This window comes from Phytophthora sojae (genome assembly GCF_000149755.1).
Source record: "Phytophthora sojae unplaced genomic scaffold PHYSOscaffold_2, whole genome shotgun sequence".
In the NCBI taxonomy this organism is placed as follows: Eukaryota; Oomycota; class Peronosporomycetes; order Peronosporales; family Peronosporaceae; genus Phytophthora; species Phytophthora sojae.
The window spans coordinates 11,249,114-11,269,087 of NW_009258116.1; the positions used below are offsets into that span (position 1 = coordinate 11,249,114).

The 19,974-nt window shown below is 56.5% G+C and overlaps 8 protein-coding genes across 8 annotated transcripts; 3 read left to right on the forward strand and 5 right to left on the reverse strand.

The window, feature by feature from the left end:
• Positions 1-95: 95 nt before the first annotated feature.
• On the reverse strand, positions 96-1,057 carry PHYSODRAFT_555943 (hypothetical protein; the record flags this gene model as incomplete). Its single annotated transcript, XM_009523359.1, has 1 exon — positions 96-1,057. The coding sequence occupies exon 1, from the start codon at positions 798-800 to the stop codon at positions 96-98; it is 705 nt and encodes a 234-aa protein (XP_009521654.1). The 5' UTR covers positions 801-1,057.
• Positions 1,058-1,946: 889 nt separating this feature from the next.
• Positions 1,947-2,752, reverse strand: PHYSODRAFT_327283 (hypothetical protein; the record flags this gene model as incomplete). Its single annotated transcript, XM_009523360.1, has 2 exons — positions 1,947-2,302; positions 2,347-2,752. The coding sequence occupies 2 exons, from the start codon at positions 2,750-2,752 to the stop codon at positions 1,947-1,949; spliced, it is 762 nt and encodes a 253-aa protein (XP_009521655.1).
• Positions 2,753-3,028: 276 nt separating this feature from the next.
• PHYSODRAFT_485758 (hypothetical protein) lies at positions 3,029-4,036 on the forward strand (the record flags this gene model as incomplete). The annotated part of the gene is made up of 1 exon (XM_009523361.1): positions 3,029-4,036. One exon carries the CDS (start codon positions 3,029-3,031, stop codon positions 4,034-4,036), a length of 1,008 nt encoding a protein of 335 aa, XP_009521656.1.
• Positions 4,037-4,988: 952 nt separating this feature from the next.
• PHYSODRAFT_483830 (hypothetical protein) lies at positions 4,989-5,504 on the forward strand (the record flags this gene model as incomplete). Its single annotated transcript, XM_009523362.1, is given in 2 exon segments — positions 4,989-5,340; positions 5,359-5,504. Coding segments are annotated over 2 exon segments (498 nt in total), but the record flags the coding sequence as incomplete, so codon positions are not given.
• A 417-nt stretch (positions 5,505-5,921) lies between these two features.
• On the forward strand, positions 5,922-6,201 carry PHYSODRAFT_327285 (hypothetical protein; the record flags this gene model as incomplete). Its single annotated transcript, XM_009523363.1, has 2 exons — positions 5,922-6,007; positions 6,060-6,201. The coding sequence occupies 2 exons, from the start codon at positions 5,922-5,924 to the stop codon at positions 6,199-6,201; spliced, it is 228 nt and encodes a 75-aa protein (XP_009521658.1).
• A 1,085-nt stretch (positions 6,202-7,286) lies between these two features.
• PHYSODRAFT_440014 (hypothetical protein) lies at positions 7,287-7,958 on the reverse strand (the record flags this gene model as incomplete). The annotated part of the gene is made up of 2 exons (XM_009523364.1): positions 7,287-7,631; positions 7,722-7,958. Coding segments are annotated over 2 exons (582 nt in total), but the record flags the coding sequence as incomplete, so codon positions are not given.
• Positions 7,959-13,310: 5,352 nt separating this feature from the next.
• PHYSODRAFT_486038 (hypothetical protein) lies at positions 13,311-13,817 on the reverse strand (the record flags this gene model as incomplete). Its single annotated transcript, XM_009523365.1, has 2 exons — positions 13,311-13,529; positions 13,581-13,817. 2 exons carry the CDS (start codon positions 13,815-13,817, stop codon positions 13,311-13,313), a joined length of 456 nt encoding a protein of 151 aa, XP_009521660.1.
• A 2,127-nt stretch (positions 13,818-15,944) lies between these two features.
• On the reverse strand, positions 15,945-16,175 carry PHYSODRAFT_434316 (hypothetical protein; the record flags this gene model as incomplete). The annotated part of the gene is made up of 1 exon (XM_009523366.1): positions 15,945-16,175. A coding segment is annotated over one exon (231 nt), but the record flags the coding sequence as incomplete, so codon positions are not given.
• Between the last annotated feature and the right edge of the window lie 3,799 nt (positions 16,176-19,974).

Consider the following 19,974-nt stretch of genomic DNA (forward strand, 5'->3'; position numbering starts at 1 on the left):
CGAATAGGATCGTGCCAAGCACTTAGTTTGATGGACAAAAACACGAAAAATAAATATCGCCGCATGAGCAATCTTGCTCCAAGCAGAGAGCAGGCTCACTTGATGCGCAGATCCTGCCTGCGGACCTGCGGTGACCGCAGGCCGCTGTTCGATGACATCGATGGGGACGTCACTGACCGGGGGCTTGTCCCGGCCAGCGGGACCTCGATAGAGCGCGTCTGGGTCTCCGACTCGGACCCCGACGCCTCCTGAGGAGGAGGAGCCTCCTCGCTGCAGCCGTCGACTTGCTGCCTCGCCAGGCGCAGCCGCTCGAGTCGCTGCTCCAGCACCCCGCTGCGGTCCCGCATGCTGCGCAGGATTTCCTCGCCGCTGCGCTCGGCGGAGTGATCAACGCTGTCCTCCATCGTATCGTCAAGCGTCGCAGACGCCAATGTGTCAATTGACGCGTCGCCGACCTCCAGCTCGGAGCAGCCGTTCCTCTCGCGGATGACCTTAGCTGCCTGCCGGGCGAGCCTCATGTTCAACGCGCGATTCTTCCGACACAGCTCCTGGTTGTCCTTCTTCACCTGCTGGAGGTACTTGATTTTCTGCTGGGGATTGCTGCTGCTGGCTAGCTTCACGTTTTCGGCGTCGGCGCGGTCCGCTTCGGCGATGGCTTCGTCTCGCTGAGCTCGCATGACGTTCCGTTCGAGCTCGTACGTTTCCACGTAGGTCTTGAGCGTCCGAACGGTATCCCACAGCTCGTGGAGTTTGTGCTGACACCGCTCGTGGTTCTTTAAGACCGCAAGGTCTTCCTCCATGACGAAATGAAACGATGTTGGGTCTCCAAATATCGCATTGGTCAAGCGGGAAATATCTTCATCGTGACTGTCGCCAGCCTCAGTGCCCTCGACACAATTCGATTCCTGATCATGGTCTGATCCCGGTGGCGCAGTACCGCTCTTCGGCGGGTTGAATGCTGTCTGGGCCTGGAGTCGAGCGTTCTCCTCTTCTAACCTGTGAACTGTGTTCTTAAGATGCAGGTTTTCGTCCGTGGTCAACTTCAGCTGGGTCTGCAAGCGCTTCACCTGATTCAGCAGCGTTGTGATCGCGGGAGGGACATCCTCGTCCATTGAGCTTGCACTACATTCCGGCTGCTCAATGGCACCAACTTGATCGTTCGCTGCACTGCCACCCACTTCATGGCCGATGAGCGTCTCCTCCACCGACCCAGCGGGCGAAGCCGACACCAATTCCGAAGGCTCACCATTACGCGTAGCCCTCGACGCCGCGCGTTTCTGAAGGTTAGGTTCCGATTCGTCCCCGCTCGTCACCGGAGATAACCTCGAGCTGCTGGCTTCCGCTGCCTGCACATGTGTACTTTTGAGCTGCTGCCGCTGCTGCTTGTCCTGCAGTACCGCCTCCCGCATCAATCTCTGCAGAACACCCACGCGTTGGTGCATGCCTCGCACGAGCGTCTGCATCTCCAGCGACACGGTTCTCACCTTGGAGCTGTTCTCCACCACGATCGAGCCCTCGGGTTCCTCCTCTTCGTCGTCCTCCCACAGCGGCTCGCTGGTCTCGACGGAACTCGCCGTGCTCGCAGTCCTTTCCCACGGCTTGGGCTGCATTTCAACGTCGCTGGCGCAGCTTTCCGCCGGGGACGTCGTGGCGCTGCTGCTCGGCGTGTCGACGAACTCCTCGGGCTGGATCTTGAGCGGCGACCGCAGCACGTGCGGCGGCACGGGTGTGTGCTGCACGTCCATCGCGATGCGCGATGCGCGAAGCGTTCTCACCTGGTCGAAGTAGCGCTCGCTCAGAGTACCGGTATGACCGGCTCGATATGGCTTCATCGGAATTAGTACCAATTCAGGGTCTAAAACGGAGACAACCTTATTTTTAGCCGACAAGATGGCGTCGCCAAGTGGCAGCAGCAAGCGCCGTCGACAGCCGCTCGCCACTAGGACCTAAATTTGTGTCTGGCCAGCCGACGCCGGCGAGAGCACACCAGCGCGGACGTGTCCGGCGTGGCGGCGGAGCTCATCGGGCGAGGATGAAAGGCATCGGTGCGGCGAGACGACGACGTCCACAGTGGCCCTTGAAGCCCAGTTGAAGCGGATGGACAGTATTCGCACCGTCGATGCTGGCCGGCGAGGCGGCACCGAGCTTGGACTGGCGAGTATAGCATGCTGCCCGTCAACTGCCGACCGAAGCCATTGGACCGGCAGCCGCAGCGCGGTCGGTCGTTGGCCGCCCTCCACCAGTCCGTGCGTGGCCGGCATTCGGATCAGCGAGAACAGGTGCACCAGGGCGCTGCGGAGACCTTTGCCAAAATCGAGTGACGATTTGGCAAACTGCGTGCACTACCGTCCGAGAAGCGCTCAAGGCCAGCCGAGTCGAGGCGGCGCGGGGCGAGGCGCATGTGCTGCAGCCGCTTGAAGTCGAGGCGAGGCTGGGCAGTGCAATGAAGTCCGCCCGCCCGCGCGGACGATCGCCGTCGTTCGCCTTCCGGCAAATTCGGCCACATGGGCCCTAACCACAGGGCTGCGTGGCCATCCATCGGCGATCCGCCGACACCTCGATGGATGTTGGTGCACATCGATCGTCGCGGCGTGGCCGCAACCCTCGCCGCGAAGGCGGCACCGGCAGGCTGCTGGCCGCCCGCGGGCAGGCAGGCAGACGCGAGCGTGGGCAGCCCCGCGGCCTGGAGCTGGACGTGTCGCTGCTGTGTTGAACTTGGCCCGGTTTCCGAGCTTTTTGGCTTCCAGCACATGAAAAAGTGTAGAAACTGGCCCTTCGCATACAAACCCCAAGTGACCGGTCCGAACCCTAGGAGATCGGCGAGAAAAGTGGCGTCGAAGGTCACGCCACGCACAGAGACGCCCAGCCACACAGGGAGCGCTCGCACTCTCCAAAAAGCGCAATCGAAACGACCGCCGCCCGCAGCACCAGCAGGAGAAGAAGCTCCGCGTCGCTTGTCCCCCCGCCAGCGTTAACGCCACAGCAGCAGCAGCAACAGCCACCACCGCCACCGCTCCATTCCGGCGTCATGATCGAGTCCGAAGTGGCGCAGACGCTCATGAGCCTGTCGGCGCCCGACGAGCGCAAGTTCGCCGACAACCCGCTGTACGCGGCCGAGCCGCCCTCGGCCTGGCAGGCCAGCAAGAAGCGCGCCTTCGCGGCGTTCGACGCGGGCGTGGCCAGCTCGCTGCCCTCGGCCAGCTTCCTGCAGCTGCGCGGCGACGGCTACAGCTCGTCCATGTCGCTTCTGCAGCACAAGATCCACGGCCGCCCGCTGACGTCCATGATCCCCGGCCGCGAGGACGCCGACAGCAGCAGCAGCGACGTGGACATGGACTCCAGCGAAGCCAGCGACAAGGCCCCCGAGCGCCCCGCGTGGTCCGCGTACCGTTCGCCCTTCGACGGGCTCGTGGCCGCCGCGGCCTCCAACCAGGACGACAACGACAGCTACTCGTCGTCCAACAGCAGGCCCATCTCGATCCCCATGCGCGGTGGCAGCAGCTCGATGCGGTATCGCGAGCACTCGTCGTCTTTCGACCGCACCTACTCGTCGTCCTACGGCAAGAAGCACAAACCGAGCAGCCTGTCGCGCGTGCAGGAGGACGAGTCGTTCCTGGGCCGCGAATGCAGCCCCACGGGCGTCGAGGAGCAGGAGGACACGTGGTACGACAGCGACTACAAGCAGCGGATGCGCCTGGCGTCTGTGTGCTCGTCCGAAGGCAGCGAGTACGGCGGACTGGGCCGCCAGCACCTGGAGGAGTTCATCCGCATGGAGATCTCGGCGGCCAACGAGAGCGAGCAGCACAGGGAAGGCTCCTCACCCTCGACCGAGGGCAAGTACATCGGCAGCTACTCGCCCGAAGCCCGAAGAAAACGCATCGAGCGCTTCCTCGAGAAGCGCAAGCGCCGCGTGTGGGCCAAGAAGGTCGACTACGACGTGCGCAAGAACTTTGCCAACTCGCGCTTGCGTGTCAAGGGGCGCTTCGTGAAGAAGGAGGACGAGGAGCTGCTGTGTCAGCTCCTGAGCTACACGTGAGGAAGGGGCCTCGCCTCCGTTTGCTGTTCTTCGTTGCTTTGCTTCCCGCCCGTTAAGGTGTAGTTGTATAGAGAAGGCATTGGGACCGACCCAACTGCATTGTGTACGTAGCTCCGACGCGAGCCAAAGACGCTAACAGCCCTAGCATTATTCAAAAAGAATTGCTTGTATCCAACGTCGAGCTGCGATAGAATATGGGAGCCTTCGTTTCCTGCGAGCCAGCAATTTGTGGGTGGGCTGTCGCTAGAGTTGTTTTTTAGAGGGAAAAAGTGATATTAACGTTAATATCAGTTAATCACAAAATTGCGCGCAGTTATTAATAATTAAAAGGCAAGATTTGGCTGAACCCATTTGAGGCAGCTATTCTGTATTTACAGCCATGCACTCAATTCTCAAAGGAGGACTCTATCAGGCCGACGAAGTACTCCGCGCAAGCGTAAGCCCCGCGAGGACCTGACGCAGAACCAGCGCGCCAAGGGCTATCGTCTTCGGTGCAGACGTACGTCGGCGCCGCGGCCTTACGACGTCACCTCTGATCCCGACGTGGACGCCGCCCCCTCGATCCTGACCTGGACGACGGCGACTCTACCATCTGCGGCTAGCGCCATCTTCGCGCAGTACCCGTTGCACGACGTGCTGTCCCCCCCCAAGGCACGGAGTTGGCCGAGATGAAGGAGGTGGGGCTGAGATCTGTGGATGGCCAGACCGAAGGACCGTGCTTGGGGCACCGCCGCCGTGGGCACAGCGACTGTGCCAAGGTGATCATCAGCGCCACGCGTGAACGCTACGTGGAGATGCTACTAGTCTGGTTTGGACAGTGCATTCTCGCCCGTGCTGGACATCGCGCTCTCGTGGCGGCGTCAGCACGCTCTAACAGTGCTGAACATGCTGTTTGGTACGCTGCTGCTGCTGCTGAAAGATTTCTCGCTACTCATGCTGGACTACGGTGCGGCGGCTGTGCATCGTCATGTGCTGCGACTTCTTCCCGCTCCTGGTCGGCGTGGAGATGCCCATGCGATCGCTCTCGCAGTGCCTGCTGTGCGGCGGCCACAATGTCATCGTGATCACGTATGCCGTTCCCGGACCCAAGGTCAGAGTGGCCCCGACGGCGCCGCCAACACCCCACTCAGCGCGCGGGCGGGCGTTACATGACAAGCTGTACTACCTGCCGGTGATGCACTTGCTGGACATCGTGACGTACATGACGTTCGTGGGCCACTTGGCGCTGTTCCGGGCCATCCGCGTTAGCGAGCAGGTGCGGATCGTGCATGGCCACCAGGCCACGTCCACCCTCATGCACGAGTGTCTGCTGTAGACCAAAGCGCTGGACCTGGGCGTCAAGACCGTGTACACGGATCACTCGCTCTTCGGCTTCGTGGACGCTGCCAGCGTCCTTCTCAACAAGATCATAAATTTCCTCGTGTTCTCGATGAACACGGCCATCGGAATCTCGCACACGTGTCGCTAGAACCTCGTGCTGCGTGCGTCATTGCGCGAGGGGCTCGAGAGTGGGTTTACACGGCTGCTGCTCGAGGAGATGCTGGAGAAGCACCGACGGCACTACTGCGTGACGCTCTACGGCGCCGTGCCCGGCTTCAAAGTGCGCGACGTACTGTGTCAAGACCACATCTTCCTCAACCGACAGCTCGCTGGCCAAGAGAGCCTCTACTTCACGATTCTGGAGGCTGCGAAATACGAGCTTTCCGTGGTAAGTACGCACGTGGGCGTAGTGTGGGAAGTGCTACCCCCCTGACGTGGTGCAGTTCACAGCGGACATCACGCCTGAGGCGGCGCTGGCCGCGGAGCTTCGACTGGCGGGCGTGGATCGACAGGACTTCCAACGCGCTTGAAATGCAGCTCGTGCCATTCCCCGATTTGCGTCGTGATGGCGACTCCACTGTACGACCGCGTGACGGTCGGTGCCGGCCTCTTTGGCAGTGCGGCTGCCTACGACGCCACGAAAGAAGGCAAGTGCGAGCTGCTGCTGGATCATTTATGAGCTGATGCATGACAAGGGCTCGAGCCACGGCACCAATCGCACCTTCCGCGTGGCCTTCCCCAACGACACGGACACAGAGCTGTATCTGACGTCGCTGCAGCTGTGCTGTGCGATCGAGAAGAGGTGTCTTCGCGTTCGGCCGGCTGGACGGCCTCGTCCTCCTTGAGAGGACTTTGAAGAAGTGCAAGGTGCCGTTCGAGTCGCGGACTGGCGCTCAAGTAAATCAACGCTTCTCGGCTTCTCATTGCCCGACAACAGCCACGCGGTGTACAACGCGCGGACGGGGGTGCTCAATTCGTTGTTGTCAATGGCCACGACGCAGACGTTGCTGGGCGCGAGTATTCGTAAACGCAGAAGAAGGTGTGTGCCCTGCCCGACACCTCGCTACTCCACCGTCTGCAGCTGTATCATGGAATCGGCTCAGTAGTGGGGGTGTTGGCTTGCGTCATTGCTGTGGATTACATTTGAAATCTTAATCGAGAATAGCACTCTACCTGTGATATCGGTGTGTGTTAGCAAAGCGTGTGTTATATTGTGAACGTTAGTGCGCCTTACGCTCAGAAGCAAAACGTTTATTGTTGTGAAGGCAAGGACTAAAGAAATCGATTACTGCGAAATGTCCACACTCACGACTGCGTCCAAGAGATACTCGAACTCCATGTCGTTAATGTCAAACAGAGAATCTTCAGCTTCTTGCTCGTCACTGTCGCTGTCACTGTCGCTATCGAGCTCTATCGGCCGAGGAGAAGTCTTGTACAATGGCAGTCGAGTTGGTTTCGCATCTCCGTTGTTCGTGTAGATGAACGACAACTTCTCGACTGTTGCGACCTTAAGGCGGTTTCGAAGCTTGTTGTGTGTAAATCCTTGTACACTCCACAGGCGCTCACTTGCTGCAGACGAAGTCGGGATGCTCAAAATTTTCTCTGCGAACTTGTGAAGAACAGGAAAGTGGTCGTCGAGTGTCCACCAGTCCAGTGGTGAGTCCTCACTAGCAGCCTCCCTCTGAGCAGCAGTCCAGTTCTTCTTCGTCTTTACAAAAGATAGCAGCGATGCGCGAAACTGAGCTGAGCTCACGTCGGGTGGGAGGCCAAAACGCTCGGCAAGCTTTACAGCGGAGCGAACCGCCTTACGAAGCGGACTGTCTTGAGGGTCGGGTATAGCTTCGTTGATAGGGCAGCTTCCGTCAGAACTGTCTCCGCTCGATCCGACACCACCACTGCCGTCAAGGCTACCGCTCGGTAAGTTAAAGATGTCCTTGGACGGATCCAGCAGGTATGCAACCGTCGTGGAATCGGACGGTAGACAAAAGAAGTCCCATCGACTAGCAATCAGCTTGCGAATTTCATCTTGAACGGAGCTGCCGGCTAAAGCTGCGATACCTTCAGTGTACTCTGGCGCCTGATACAGCCGAAGAAACTCGTGCAGGATCATTGAGTCCGAACAAGCATCCGTCTCCAGGACAGCTAGTGCTCGTGTAACCGGTTTCGTCAGCCGAACGACAACCTTCGCCTTGATCCAAAACTGCTTATCGTTGACAATACCTTGAACTTCGTCCAGCTTCACCTGACTCTCTTTGTCCGTGTAGTGCTTCATAAGCTCCGAGTCCGCCAAAGCTGCTTTCTGCGTTGTCTTGTTGCGAACGACGCTCTTGATGCATTTTTCTTGAGCGTACCATCTCGTTGACACAGGGACCGCTAACTCGCCTGCCTTCCTTGCTTTTTGTAGCTGGCGCCGGTAACGCCGAACTTGATCGAGCAGCAGGTGTCTAGCGCGCACAAACTTGACGATCTTGATGGCCTTCTTCAGCACGTCTCCAAACAACTTGATCTTGAAGATATCCTTCAGGAGCAGGTTGATGGCGTGCGCCGAGCATCCGTTGAAGACCACGTTTGGGTGCTTAGCTTCAACCAGTCGGCCAGCCTTTTTCGTGTTGGCTGCGTTGTCCGACACAACGGCGGAGACTTTGAACAAGCGACGGGTTCTTTGGCCGGCAATGGGCTCGCTCACTCACTCGGCGAAGCTGGCGGCCATGTAGAGCGCCAGGAACCCCAGCGCCGGCCACGCCTTCTACCTCAGCAATGACTCGCAGAAGCTCCGATGCCATGTAGTCCCCCGTGTGTGCCTCAGAACCCGTAGAACCCGATGACCACATCATTGGACGCATGACGGGTGACCACAACACGTAGTTCACGATACTCTCGCGGTTTACGTTGGACCAGCCGTCAGTGATGATAACCAGAAACGTTTGCTTTGAAAGAAGCTCAGCCAGGTTGGCCTTCTCCAGTTCATAGGCTTTCACGAGCAGGGTGGTCGCTAGCGCCTGCCGGGTTGGGAGCTTCAACGCAGGAGTCAGACGCTTAAACAGCTTGCGCATGTACGCATTCTCGATCGCGCGGAACTGGATTCAAGCAGTGTAGAAGACCATCGCGATGTCCAGATGAATGCTTGATTCCTCCTCCTTGCTGAGTACGATTGGGGAATTTGTTGCTGGAGAGCCACTGTAACTTGTGTGACGGCTCTTCGACGGCGAAAACATCCCAGGCCTTGCCTTACGCTTCTTCTGCGCGTCGTACGTTGCCCAGGTGGCCTTCGTTGTCGCTGGGGCTCTGGAGCAGATGTGGATATGTGGATAGAGATGACGGCCGGGCTGGGCATTCATGATCAATGCACCGCAGTGACGGCACGACACATCGGGGTGGGGCTTCGTCGGCTTGGACTTCGGGACGACGACATCGAACTCGCCCCATACAGGGTCGTCCTTGCGGCCCATCGGAGTCGCGGCCCAGTTGTAGAGGACTTGTGTAGCCCGTAGGAAGTTGACTTGTGAAGCAAAGACTTGCGGGGATTTCGAGACGTGCTGCGCGCAGCGTACGAGTAAGGAGAAGATGATGGATGTGGTCGAGCAACCCAAAGTCTACACTGTATGTCCTTGGCAGCATTCCCCTGCACTCGGTCAGACAGCGCGGGAAGCCTTAAGCGCGGCCCACATCGAGGTATTCGAAGCGCTTAAAAGTGGAGTGTGTGAAGGTCAACTTCAAGGGGATAAGTACCTCGATAATTACGAAAGTGACCGCACCATTTTTCCTCTCGCAGAAATATTTAACGTATTTAACGTTAAAAACATTGTTTGCAATCATATCTATTAACTCATTTTGAGCAGCATAACAACTCTAGCTGTCGCTACCCATCGGCACGTGGATCCCACGGTGGAGACCCGAGGAGTCCCCCAGGGGCCCCGGGCCAGGGCCGTGGCCAAGTCAGCCGTGGTGTCAATGCACGCGGCAGAAGGCTGGCCGTCACGGTTACCGTGCGCTAACGGTACTGTAGTTGAAGCTTGCCACGACCGTCTCAGGTGGCATGCTGCCAGCTTTGATACCAGAACCCTGCAGGCTGCAGTACAGCCGCAGTGGAGATCAACTGGTGCATTGCCGGCTGGAAGTATTGTGAGTTCTACTCTAATTTTCCGATCGGCGGATTGAATCGACCGCAAACCGCCGGGGCCCCTGTCCAACCGACCATTGCAAACATCAAGTCATTTGCCGAATCGCCGGCCAACAAACATATGGTTCTGTGCCCGCATGTCAAGCCCAATCCGTACTTAGTAGGGAGTCAAGGGGGCATAGCCGGGCGACCATAGTCAACCCAAGTGCTTTGGCGATTCGCCCAAAACAGACCCGATTCGGCGAATTTGGCCGGAATTCACAATAATCCTCGAGCAGAAGTGCACAGTATTTTACCACCCGTCGCTTATGAGCAAGTGGGCTTTTCAAATGGGTACAAATGTCTAAATACGGTGCTTCTAAAAACGTCTTACAAGAGTTTGAACGGCTTCCGTCGATCTGTGTGAGTGAAATAGCAGAGGCCTGAGCTTCCGCATGAAAACTGCTTCGTGTCAGAACCATGGTATGTTTAGGTCAGCCATATTTATAATCGCAAGTAATTAGACGCCAAGGAGTTTTTTTTAGGTTGTCCCAACCTCTTCATTTCCCACATTGCGCTTCTCTCACTTCGCCGCAAAACCAGCTTACTCAAAGCAGGCAACTTCAAACAACCATCATGTGCCCAATGCGCTAAGTTAGTTTTCAACAACCCCAATCCCCCCCAAGAAAAAATGAAGCTATGGCTAAATAGCGAACGGACCCGTTGCCACAACTCGGAGCTAGTTTTGAGTTTTGTATTGCGGGGGTCTGGAAGTGCAACCCCCAACATTCGGAGCTTGCGATGTTTCTTACTTCTCTGTTCCACAAAACTATGCAGCAGAACCTCATCATCAACAATGTGTGGTACACATAACTTCATATGATTGGATAAAATATGCCCCATCGCATAATATTTTCCAATTAAAACGCAAAAGCGCTCGCGATGGCATCTTATTGGTCATTATCACCACTGGGGTCCGGACCGGGACCGGTCAGCACTGGTGGTTTTCGATCAAATCATTGTAGTTATCTCACGTTTTGGGGGTGAAATAACTGTTTATTTGACGAGGGATCTTCTAGATGCTGGTTGGGCAAAATTACATCAAATTTTGCGGCTAGGGGCCAAGCCGCTAGACGCGCGCCAAGCCAGCACGGAAAGAAGAGACTCGAGTGCAGGGGGCAGCTTGGAGCAATGGGCAGCACGGAGGCAGAGACTCGAATGCAGGTCGCCCTGAAGGAGTCTGTCCAGCGGACCTACGAGAAGGCCACTACCCTTCGACCTAAGAACACGCAGAGAGCATACAGCAGTCGGCAGCAGGAGTTCTTAGACTGGTGCTCGGAAAAAAAAGCAGCATTAATAACCTGACCCGGTTTACAGTTACTGGTGAGAAGCTCCATCTCTTCCTACAAGAGCGCGTAATTGGCCGGACCAAGCGCCACAAGAGTGGAAATACACCCAGCGACAGAATTGAAACCGTCGGACGTTCTACTGCGAACTCCTACGTTGCTGCGATGGTTAACCTATGGAAGCAGCAATCTCGGGCTAAAGTGAACAGCAATCCCTCCCCCAGAGACGAAGCTGCGACGACCCTATTGAAGTTGACAGAGTACGAAGAAGACGAGAGGAAGCGGAAAGTTTTTGAGGACCGTGGAGCTGATACACTACTGGATGGCTATACGACAATCGGTCAAGTTAAGGAGATAGCTCGGTATTTCTGGACACCGGCACGCGATTCAGGCAAAAACTTGCGGAATTTGGTTGCTTTCTACTGAGCCATGAGAGGAGAGTCGGCGCGAATGATGGAATTGGCAGACTTACACTCGATTGTTCACGAAAACGAGGGCTACACGCCATGCAGGGCTCTGGTTATGGTGATGCGACAGGGTAAAAACAACCAAGTGGGGCGCATTGAAGTCGGCGCTTGCATGCGCAATAAGCATGTCGAGATCTGCCCCCATGGAATTCTTGGATTTTACTTGTTTTGGCGTTGGCATGTGGATGGCGAGGCATTTCCCGACTTTACGTCTTCAGAGCGCTGGTATCCGATAAAGCTCTTGAAAACAGGTAAACACACCACGAAACCAATGTCGTACAAAGTTCACAATGCAGCTATCACAGCGGCGTTGAAACTTGTCGGCGTCCACAGCAAAGCGAAAACTTACGTCGGCCGCGGATCCGGATCGCGTATGGCGGACTGAGGAGGCGCAAGTGAGTCCCAGATCCGTCGTTTGGGTCGGTGGAATGGCCAATCAATGTAGAAATGTTACCTCACATCTCTTCCGAGGCAGGCGATGCACACACTTGCGGGTTTTGAACCGAGTATTGGGAGCTTTTTTGTTGCGCGAGCTTCTGTTGATCCCCCGCTAGCATTACAGAGTATGATATTTCCGCAGGTGGAGGTTTGGCAACAGGCCATTGCTTCAGGAACAGCGGAACAATCGCTCGCGGCCGGAGGTTTTCTCGAGTTGCTCCAATATCTCCGTAAGGTCGTCCTCCAGGATGCTGTATTTTTGCAGAAATCCGCACCAACACACCCAGTTCGGCAGCACAGCATATTTCAATCCCAGGAGTTCACGGAATTTAACAGTGAGGTTATGCAAGCTGTTGACGCAATGGAAGATCCAACTGAACAGCGTCTTCAGAAAGCTGTACCGGTGTTAAACGTCAAAATCGACGGGCTACACCAGGATTTCAAGAGTTCTTTAGCGCAAGTCTGCTCGACCATGCGGACGGTTCAAGGTAGCCTCAGTGACGTAATGCGCGTGTTGGCACCTCTGTAAGGCGGCACTGCTGTTGTACAAGTTTAGCTTCTATCTGGTGGGCGCGAAGGCGACGGCGATACCGCTCATGTAGTGCCGTCAGCTTCGCCAATAGCTATTGACGTGCAAAGTGGTCGGTCAAAGTATTAACTTCGGCGGGGGTTGGCTACTGTGCCGGACTTGTGGAAAGAATGGTCGGTCGGCTTAGATGGCGCCAGAGCTGTCCGAGATCTCGAGGATCAGTTTGGCACAAAGTGGTGTAGTGCGGACGAACGACGGTTCTTCAATAGAAGGCGGCCAATTTACAGCTTAGTCGCTGCGGTTGCAGATGATATTCTCACGTCGGCTCGGGTGTCTGACGTCGATGCAACTAATCTAGCCGTGCAAGTATTGGAGGAGTACCGGCGTACCCATAACAAATCTCTAAACTGGATAGCGAAACATGCGGGCGAGATCAAAGATGCTGTCCAAGCTATTGCTGTATCTCGCTGCTCCGTTTCCACGACTAGTATCTCCGATCCCAGACCCAACAATTGAGACCACACTCCGCGATGCCAACCGTATGTTGCAATATTTCAGAACTCGTCAATAGTCGGACGTATGTGTTCACCGTAGTCCTACGGATGACGCGCGAGGAATCACAGTTTGAACAGTGGAGCAACGCTAAATCTAGTTGAATACATACAGGATGAAGTACTACAAGTCGCACTTGAGAATATCGCCAAGCGGTCAGTATCGACCACAGAAAAACATGACGAACGCACCTCCTTTCTATTAACCCGTGGGTACTGTTTGAACCGCAGTGATCCTACGCGGTACCGCATTACATCAATGCGGTATCGCAGTGTTACAGTGCGGTACAGCAGTATTACAGTGCGGTACCGCAGTGTTACAATGCGGTACCGCAGTGATGTATTGCGGTAGGTACCGCGGTGATGTTTTGCGGTAGGTACCGCAGTTATGCTTTGCAGTACCATAGCGTATTTTTGCGGTACTACATATTCCGATACTTGCTGCATTGAGCCATAACGTCAATAACCGGAACCATGTTAAAAAGAAGTTGATTGTGTTTCTACTCACCGGGTGCTACAATCGATCACGCTGGAGATATAGTCCTATACAACTTAGCTCGGTATGCTGCTGCCTTCTTGACGCCGAGATCACCCTCTGTCCACGCGGCGAACTTCTCCTCGATCGATCCAGGCTTCTCGGCTGCAATGTGTTTTGAAATCACATCCATGTAATGAAGCACGTTAACTCCACAGTCGATCCAATTTAATTGCTGGGGCTTGGTCAAATGGACAAAGGTGCTCCACTCAAACGGAGCCGAAGATTCTGCTTGGGATTTATGGGTCTCTGATAGGACCCATTGCAGAACGTCAAAAACATACGCCGAGCTGTGAGCATTTTTCATCGAGTTGACGTGATAAACTTTTATTGGACCCGGGTGCATGGGGTTCTCAATTACCAAAAAGCTGTAGTGGTTGCGACCCGATACTGGGAGAAGCACATATTGGTAGACCGACCAGACAAACAATGCGACTAGGTCAGCCAACAGTCGGCGTCTTCGTTTCGGCTTTCGCGTGAATCGTGCAGTCTCCATCAATACGTACAACTCCGAGTCACATACGCGAATTAATCTGTCGTTATCTCCACTCCGGGTGTCCTTCTTCTTACACCGCGTCGGAGGGAGATCGTTAACACAAGCTGCTCACCTAAGCACCTAGGGAGCGTCTCGGTAAGCAGGGTCTCTTCCAGTGCGAGGCCGTTCAGTGTCGACCAGACGTTACTGGCCTGCACGCATGGCTAGGATAGGGATGGCTAGGAGGAAACGTTATAAGCACTAGTGGTCGGGTAGCCCCACTAGCTGTTCCCAGCTCATAAAGCCCGGTTATATACAGCAGGCAGCAAGAGCCCTTCGCACACTGGCACATGCGAGCTCCGCACCACTCGGCCGAGGTGCTCCAACACCACAGCCCCTGTGGTCTCTCTCCACAGTCCTGCCGCCCTACCCTAACACTGCCCTCATCTGTGCACTGGCCTACCACTGCCATACCTTCGCTATTGCCGTCGCTTTGGCCGACGCTCTTCGTCGCTGCTCCAAAGACCGGAAACCCGTGCGTTCGGCGCAACTCGTGTATATTAGTCTTGACTCTCCACAATCCTGTGAAAACCGCAACTGAGGGTCGAGTCGGCCGACCGCCGCTCGGTATCCTCCTACTCAATCCTATCCCCGCTGTATCTACTCCTACGCACGGGCGCCTGCCTACCTACTGGACCTCTCCCTCTTCGACTCCTTCTCCGTGCTCGTGGCCTCACAGCCTCACGTTCCTGTCTTTGACCTCGCCTCTCCTCACTCGTATACTCCCTCGCCTTTGTCCCGTCGTGTCGCCCCACGCCCTGCGATCTTCTGTCGTCGCCATCGCCAACTTCAACCTCCCACTGCTTGCTAAGTGACCGCCTTCAGCCGGTGGCACTAGTCCACTGGCCTGCCCTCTTCACCACACGCCTCCTGTCGTACACCACGACCCGATCTGGCCGATGTCCACCACACTACTCGTCCGTCAAGTCGATCACCAGCGCGCGATCGTCTGGCGCTGCCTGTTCGTGGCCCTTCGTCACATGACCGGCCATCCAACTACACGCCATCCCCGGCTCCAAGGTCGTCCTCGACCTTGGCAGCATCTTCGAGCTGCTCGAACTCTGCTTCCGTGAGCCATCGCCGTCCCGCAGGTCGTCCTGGCCCCGTACTCCACTTGGTGCTCACGCACGTAGCGTCCTGCGCGGTCGCGCACTCGCCGGGGTGCTCGTTCAACAGTGTAGCCAGCGGTCTCCACTTGCAGGAGCTCCGGCATTGGCGGCTGCCATCGTGCTCGTCCTCGTCCGCGCAGCATATCCACCGCCGCACCTTGTTCGTCGCGACCCTCTGCGTCTTCGTCACCGCCGACAGCTTCTCCGACGCGCACGTGCTCGTCTTGCCCTTCGCCACTTCTTCGCGCAGCGCCTCCCTTGTCACCATCAGGTTCTTCACCAGCATGAACCCCAGTAGCTCTGTCTGCACCAACCGTCTTCGCTTCTGCGGCTTCCGACTCGTCACGCGCAGCTTGCCGTCGTGCTACTCGAGCTTCACGAGCGTCGGTTTCTCGACGTCGTCGCTGCTTCGTCTCTTCACTGGCCTTGGCTTCGACATCTGCTTCCACCTTGCGCTTCCGTACTCGATTCCTTACTAGCAGCTTTGGCTGCGCCACCAAGCTCGTCCTCGCCGTTTCGCGACTACTGGGTGCACGGACCGCTGGAGCACGCGCTACTCCACCGGTCACTTCACCCACTGCATCGTGTCGTTTCTCTTCCGCGTCTTGTCCGGCCAGATTTGCACTGGTCGGCACGGGCTCTCCTGCTCCGCCCGTCGTGGATTCTCCGCCACCAGTCGTCTCCTTCGTACTTCGCCGTACGACACTGCTCTCCTCCGCTTGCGACGTCATTTGGCCTTCTTCTCGGCCTTCAGTCACTACTCTTCCGTCGACTGATGCGCCCGCGTGCGCTGTAGCGACAGCACTTCTGCCATTGTGCTGTCCCTCGTCCTGTCCGTCACCGGGCTGCACTGCGACTTGCTCCTCGTCGCCGCCGTCGCTCCTCCGCAGCTCTGCGTCGTCGTCCTCCAGTTCCGGCTCTGTGATGATCTTCTCCGCAATCACTCCAACGAGTCGCTCGGACAGCGGCTCGACACCAAGAAGCTGCAGTGGACGATTGAATGCTCGTCCGTGTCGTCGCGCACGACCTCCCAGTTGTCGACCCCTGCCGACAGCACGATCCTCGCCGGGCCCACCCACTGATGGGCCAACTTCGAGATGACCTTGCCTCGTGGAGGCTTGAGCACCCACACCAAGTCTCCAACTTCGAACGTCGTGTCCTGCCGAACACGCCGATTGTAGTACCTCTCGCGACGCAGTTGGTCCTTCGCCAAATGCTGCGTACGCTGCTTCCGTGGCCCTTGCCATGTTGTCGACCAGCTTGCGGTAGTACACCGCAAACGGCCCGGTCTGCGTGACGCCGCTGCTGCGAAGCAGCTCGCTCGGCGCGCGCAGCTTCCTTCCCATCATGAGCTCATTCGGGCTGTAGCCTGTGCCCGAGTGGCCCGCCCCGTTGTACGCGTACACTGCTCAGTGCAGCCACTGATCCCAATCGTCCTGAGCCTCCGCCACATACATCGCCACCATGTCCTTCCAGGACCGATGGAAGCGTTCCATCAGCCCCAGCAAGGCCGGTCTGTAGGGTACAGGCGTGATCTGCTTAGCCTGTAGAGCCTTCACCAACGAGTCCAACACCTTGCCTTTCAACTCCGGCGCTCCGTCCATGACGACCTCACGCATGGGGCCGTACACGAACACCAACTTGTCCGCAATGAACTTCGCGATGTCCGGCGCGGTGTGCGTGGGCACAGCCGCCACCACCGAATACCTCGTAGCGTAGTCTATCGCCGCCACTACATACCGATTGCCCTCCGGCGTGACGGGCAACGGCCCCGCCACGTCGAGCGCCCAGCGATCACCTGCATTTCCCACGCTCTGACTTCTCAGCAGGGGAATCACCTCCTTCGGTTTCGTCTTCCTCGGCCCGCAGTCTCTGCATGATTGCACCCGTCTCCTTACGTAGGCCCGCATATCTGGCCACCAGTAGCTCCTTGTCACGCGCTCGTATGTCTGAGGCGTGCGCAAATGGCACGAGTAGATCGAGTCATGACCTTCTCTCAACGCTGCCGTCCACAGCGCCGTAGGTAGCACCACTCTCTTACTGCCGTCACTTTGGACAAAGTGGACGACTTCGTCTTCGACCACAATAGCCCTGTCACGGTATTTGCCCTTCCGCCTGAGGTTCTTCACCGTGCGATCCTTCGTCTGCTCGTCACGAATGACACGGTTAGTCAGCTGCTCGTCGCTGGCTGCCCCGTCGACTACCGCTGCTCGTTGCTCCGATGCTCCTACCGCTGCTCCTACCGGCGCCCTCGACAACGCGTCAGCCACGACGTTGTTTGAGCCCGGCCTGTAGATAATCTCGAAGTCGTATTCTTGAAGTTGTAGAGCCCAGCGGTTCAGCCGTCCGGTCCACTCCTTCGACGTCATCAACCACTTTAGCGCCGCGTGATCCGTCACGAGCTCAAACTTGCGTCCGTACAGGTAAGGTCTAAACAGTTTGACTGCCCAAACCACCGCTGCACTGTGATTGTGTACGCTGCCACTGTCTCCGAATTAATCTTAGAAGCGTAGGCGATCGATTGCTCGCCCTGCCCCTGATATTGGGTCAGCGCGGCCCCGAGGCCCACCTTCGACGCGTCCGTGACTAACCGGAAGGTCTTTGCAAAGTCCGGGTAGGCCAACAGAGGCCTCTGCGTCAACTCCATCTTCAGCCGCTCAAATGCCTCTTGCTGTGGCTCTGCCCATCGCCACACAACCACCTTCCGTAGCAATAGTGTCATAGGCGCTGCCTTACTCGCGAAATCCAGCACAAAGCGCCGATAGTAGCCCGCCATATGTACAAATCGCTTCACTGCAGCAGCATCTGTCGGTGTTGGAAACCGTACGACGCTGTCCACCAAACTCGCTATCGGCCTCACTCCGTCACCGTCACGTTCATGTCCTAGGTAGTTCAGACGTGTCGACGCGAAGGCACACTTGCTTGCCATCAGCGACAGACCCGCGCTCGACAATCTTTCCAGCACAGACGCCAAGTGCACGACGTGATGTACCACATTCCCTTAGAGAAGACAATAACATCATCTAAATAGACCAAACAGCTTTGCCATGTTAGTCCCCGTAACACTGCGTCCATCATCCTGACATAATGGGATTGGAGATTTTCGCGGATTCCCCGAGCTGCGCCTGTGATTGGTTGGCTCAGAGGCTCACTACGGGAGAGAGAGGCAGTGACACGTGGCGTATGGGAAAAGCGGATCCCGGCCGGACTCGCGTTGGCAGTGTACAAGGTTTGGTGACCCCGGATGGAGATGTCCCCAAGAGCGGACCCCGGCTGGAACCAAGTACCAAACGAGAGGCAAAGCCCAAGGGAGCGTAGAAGTGCCTCCGACTGGAGGCCGCCTGCTCTTGGTGCACTGTACAACGCAAGAGGAGCCCGACCGGATCGAGTGAAGACCCAGAAACCGTGAAGCTGTCCAAGACATCCCGGATGTGAAGCCCAAGTGGAGTGTGATCCCGTTTGGAGATAATCATGAATCCCGAATGGAGATACCAAGATACCATCCCAGATGTGAAGATCCAGTATACAAAGTCCAAGATGTTTCCGACCGACCAAGCCGACCAGCCAAGATCTGTTCGGATTCCGTGGAACATTGAACTTCGCTTGCGTACCCAGTGATGATTATACTTGCTGGAAGTATGTTACGAGGGACCGCGGACGATTACGACGACAAGACCATAGTGAAGACAAGTCAAGATGGAGTGCATGTGAAGATCGACAGAAGATAGCCAGACAGACAGAGAGAGTGACCACAGATAACAGATAAACAGAGTTCGTTTTGCCAAGGATCGCGCAAGTGAGTTGGAGCAGCCTACCGGGCGTGCATTCCCGGAGGACCGACTAAGTCTACGTGTGAGGGCCCAGCAACTGTGACATCTGGGTCGAGCTCCCGCAACAAAGTCCAGTCCAAGTTGGGGTGAGTACCGGGCGACAACCCGAAGTTGATCCATCCCATTTCATTTCCTAGTTGCGGTTGAGCTCGTCCAGACCAGGCAGGTCCCGCATTTCATATTACCGATTACCTTGTCACCCCGGTTGGAGTAGCCCCGGGTGGGAAGTATTGATTTAAGAGCTATTGTGTGATAGGGGGTATTTGATTGTGTTAGTTTCCCTCAGTACTTGAGGGAGGTGCGCGTGAGCCAAAGCCGTCCGGGATTGACCAGTATCCCGGAGTCCGGCTGGAGTTGACTGGAGTAGTGACCGACCCTTTCACGGTCCAAAAGAATAAGGAAGGGCTACGTGTTTGTATATAACTCTGTATCTGTTTGTATTGTTTGGTTGTCTAAAGACTGTCAGAGGCGACGTCCAGGAAGGTTACGTTCTGCCCTGCTACCTAGCGACCTACAAGTATCAAGACAACTCATCCACGGTCGAAGGCCCCTGGTTACGAAGACAAACGAACCCACAGGGATGGTTCACAAGGACACACGCCACCCCGGTTGGAGCGTACATCTAAGTGTACTATCTCCGGCTAGGGTTTGTTCTGGGTGCACCCCATTCGGGAGTCTACACCCGGGACGCGCTAAAGCTATACACCTGGGCGGTCAGGCGTTCACCCGCCTCGCCTCCATCCTCTGAAATGTCCCCGGCGCATTCGCCAAGCCGAATGGCATTCGCACAAATCTGAAGAGTCCTTTCCTCGTGATGAAGCCAGTCTTGTCTCGGTCCTTCTCTGCTACCGGCACCTGCCAGTACCCGGCATGCAGATCCAGGCTGGTGAAACGTCTGGCACCGTGCAAGTTGTCCAGAGTATCATCGATGCGAGGTAAGGGGTAGACGTCACGCTTCGCAATTGCATTGAGGAGCCTGTATTCGATACAAAATCTCACCGTACCGTCCTTCTTTCTAACCAGCACGACTGGAAAGCCCCACGCACCGTTCCCTTCCTCGATGAAGGAAGGGCTACGTGTTTGTATATAACTCTGTATCTGTTTGTATTGTTTGGTTGTCTAAAGACTGTCAGAGGCGACGTCCAGGAAGGTTACGTTCTGCCCTGCTACCTAGCGACC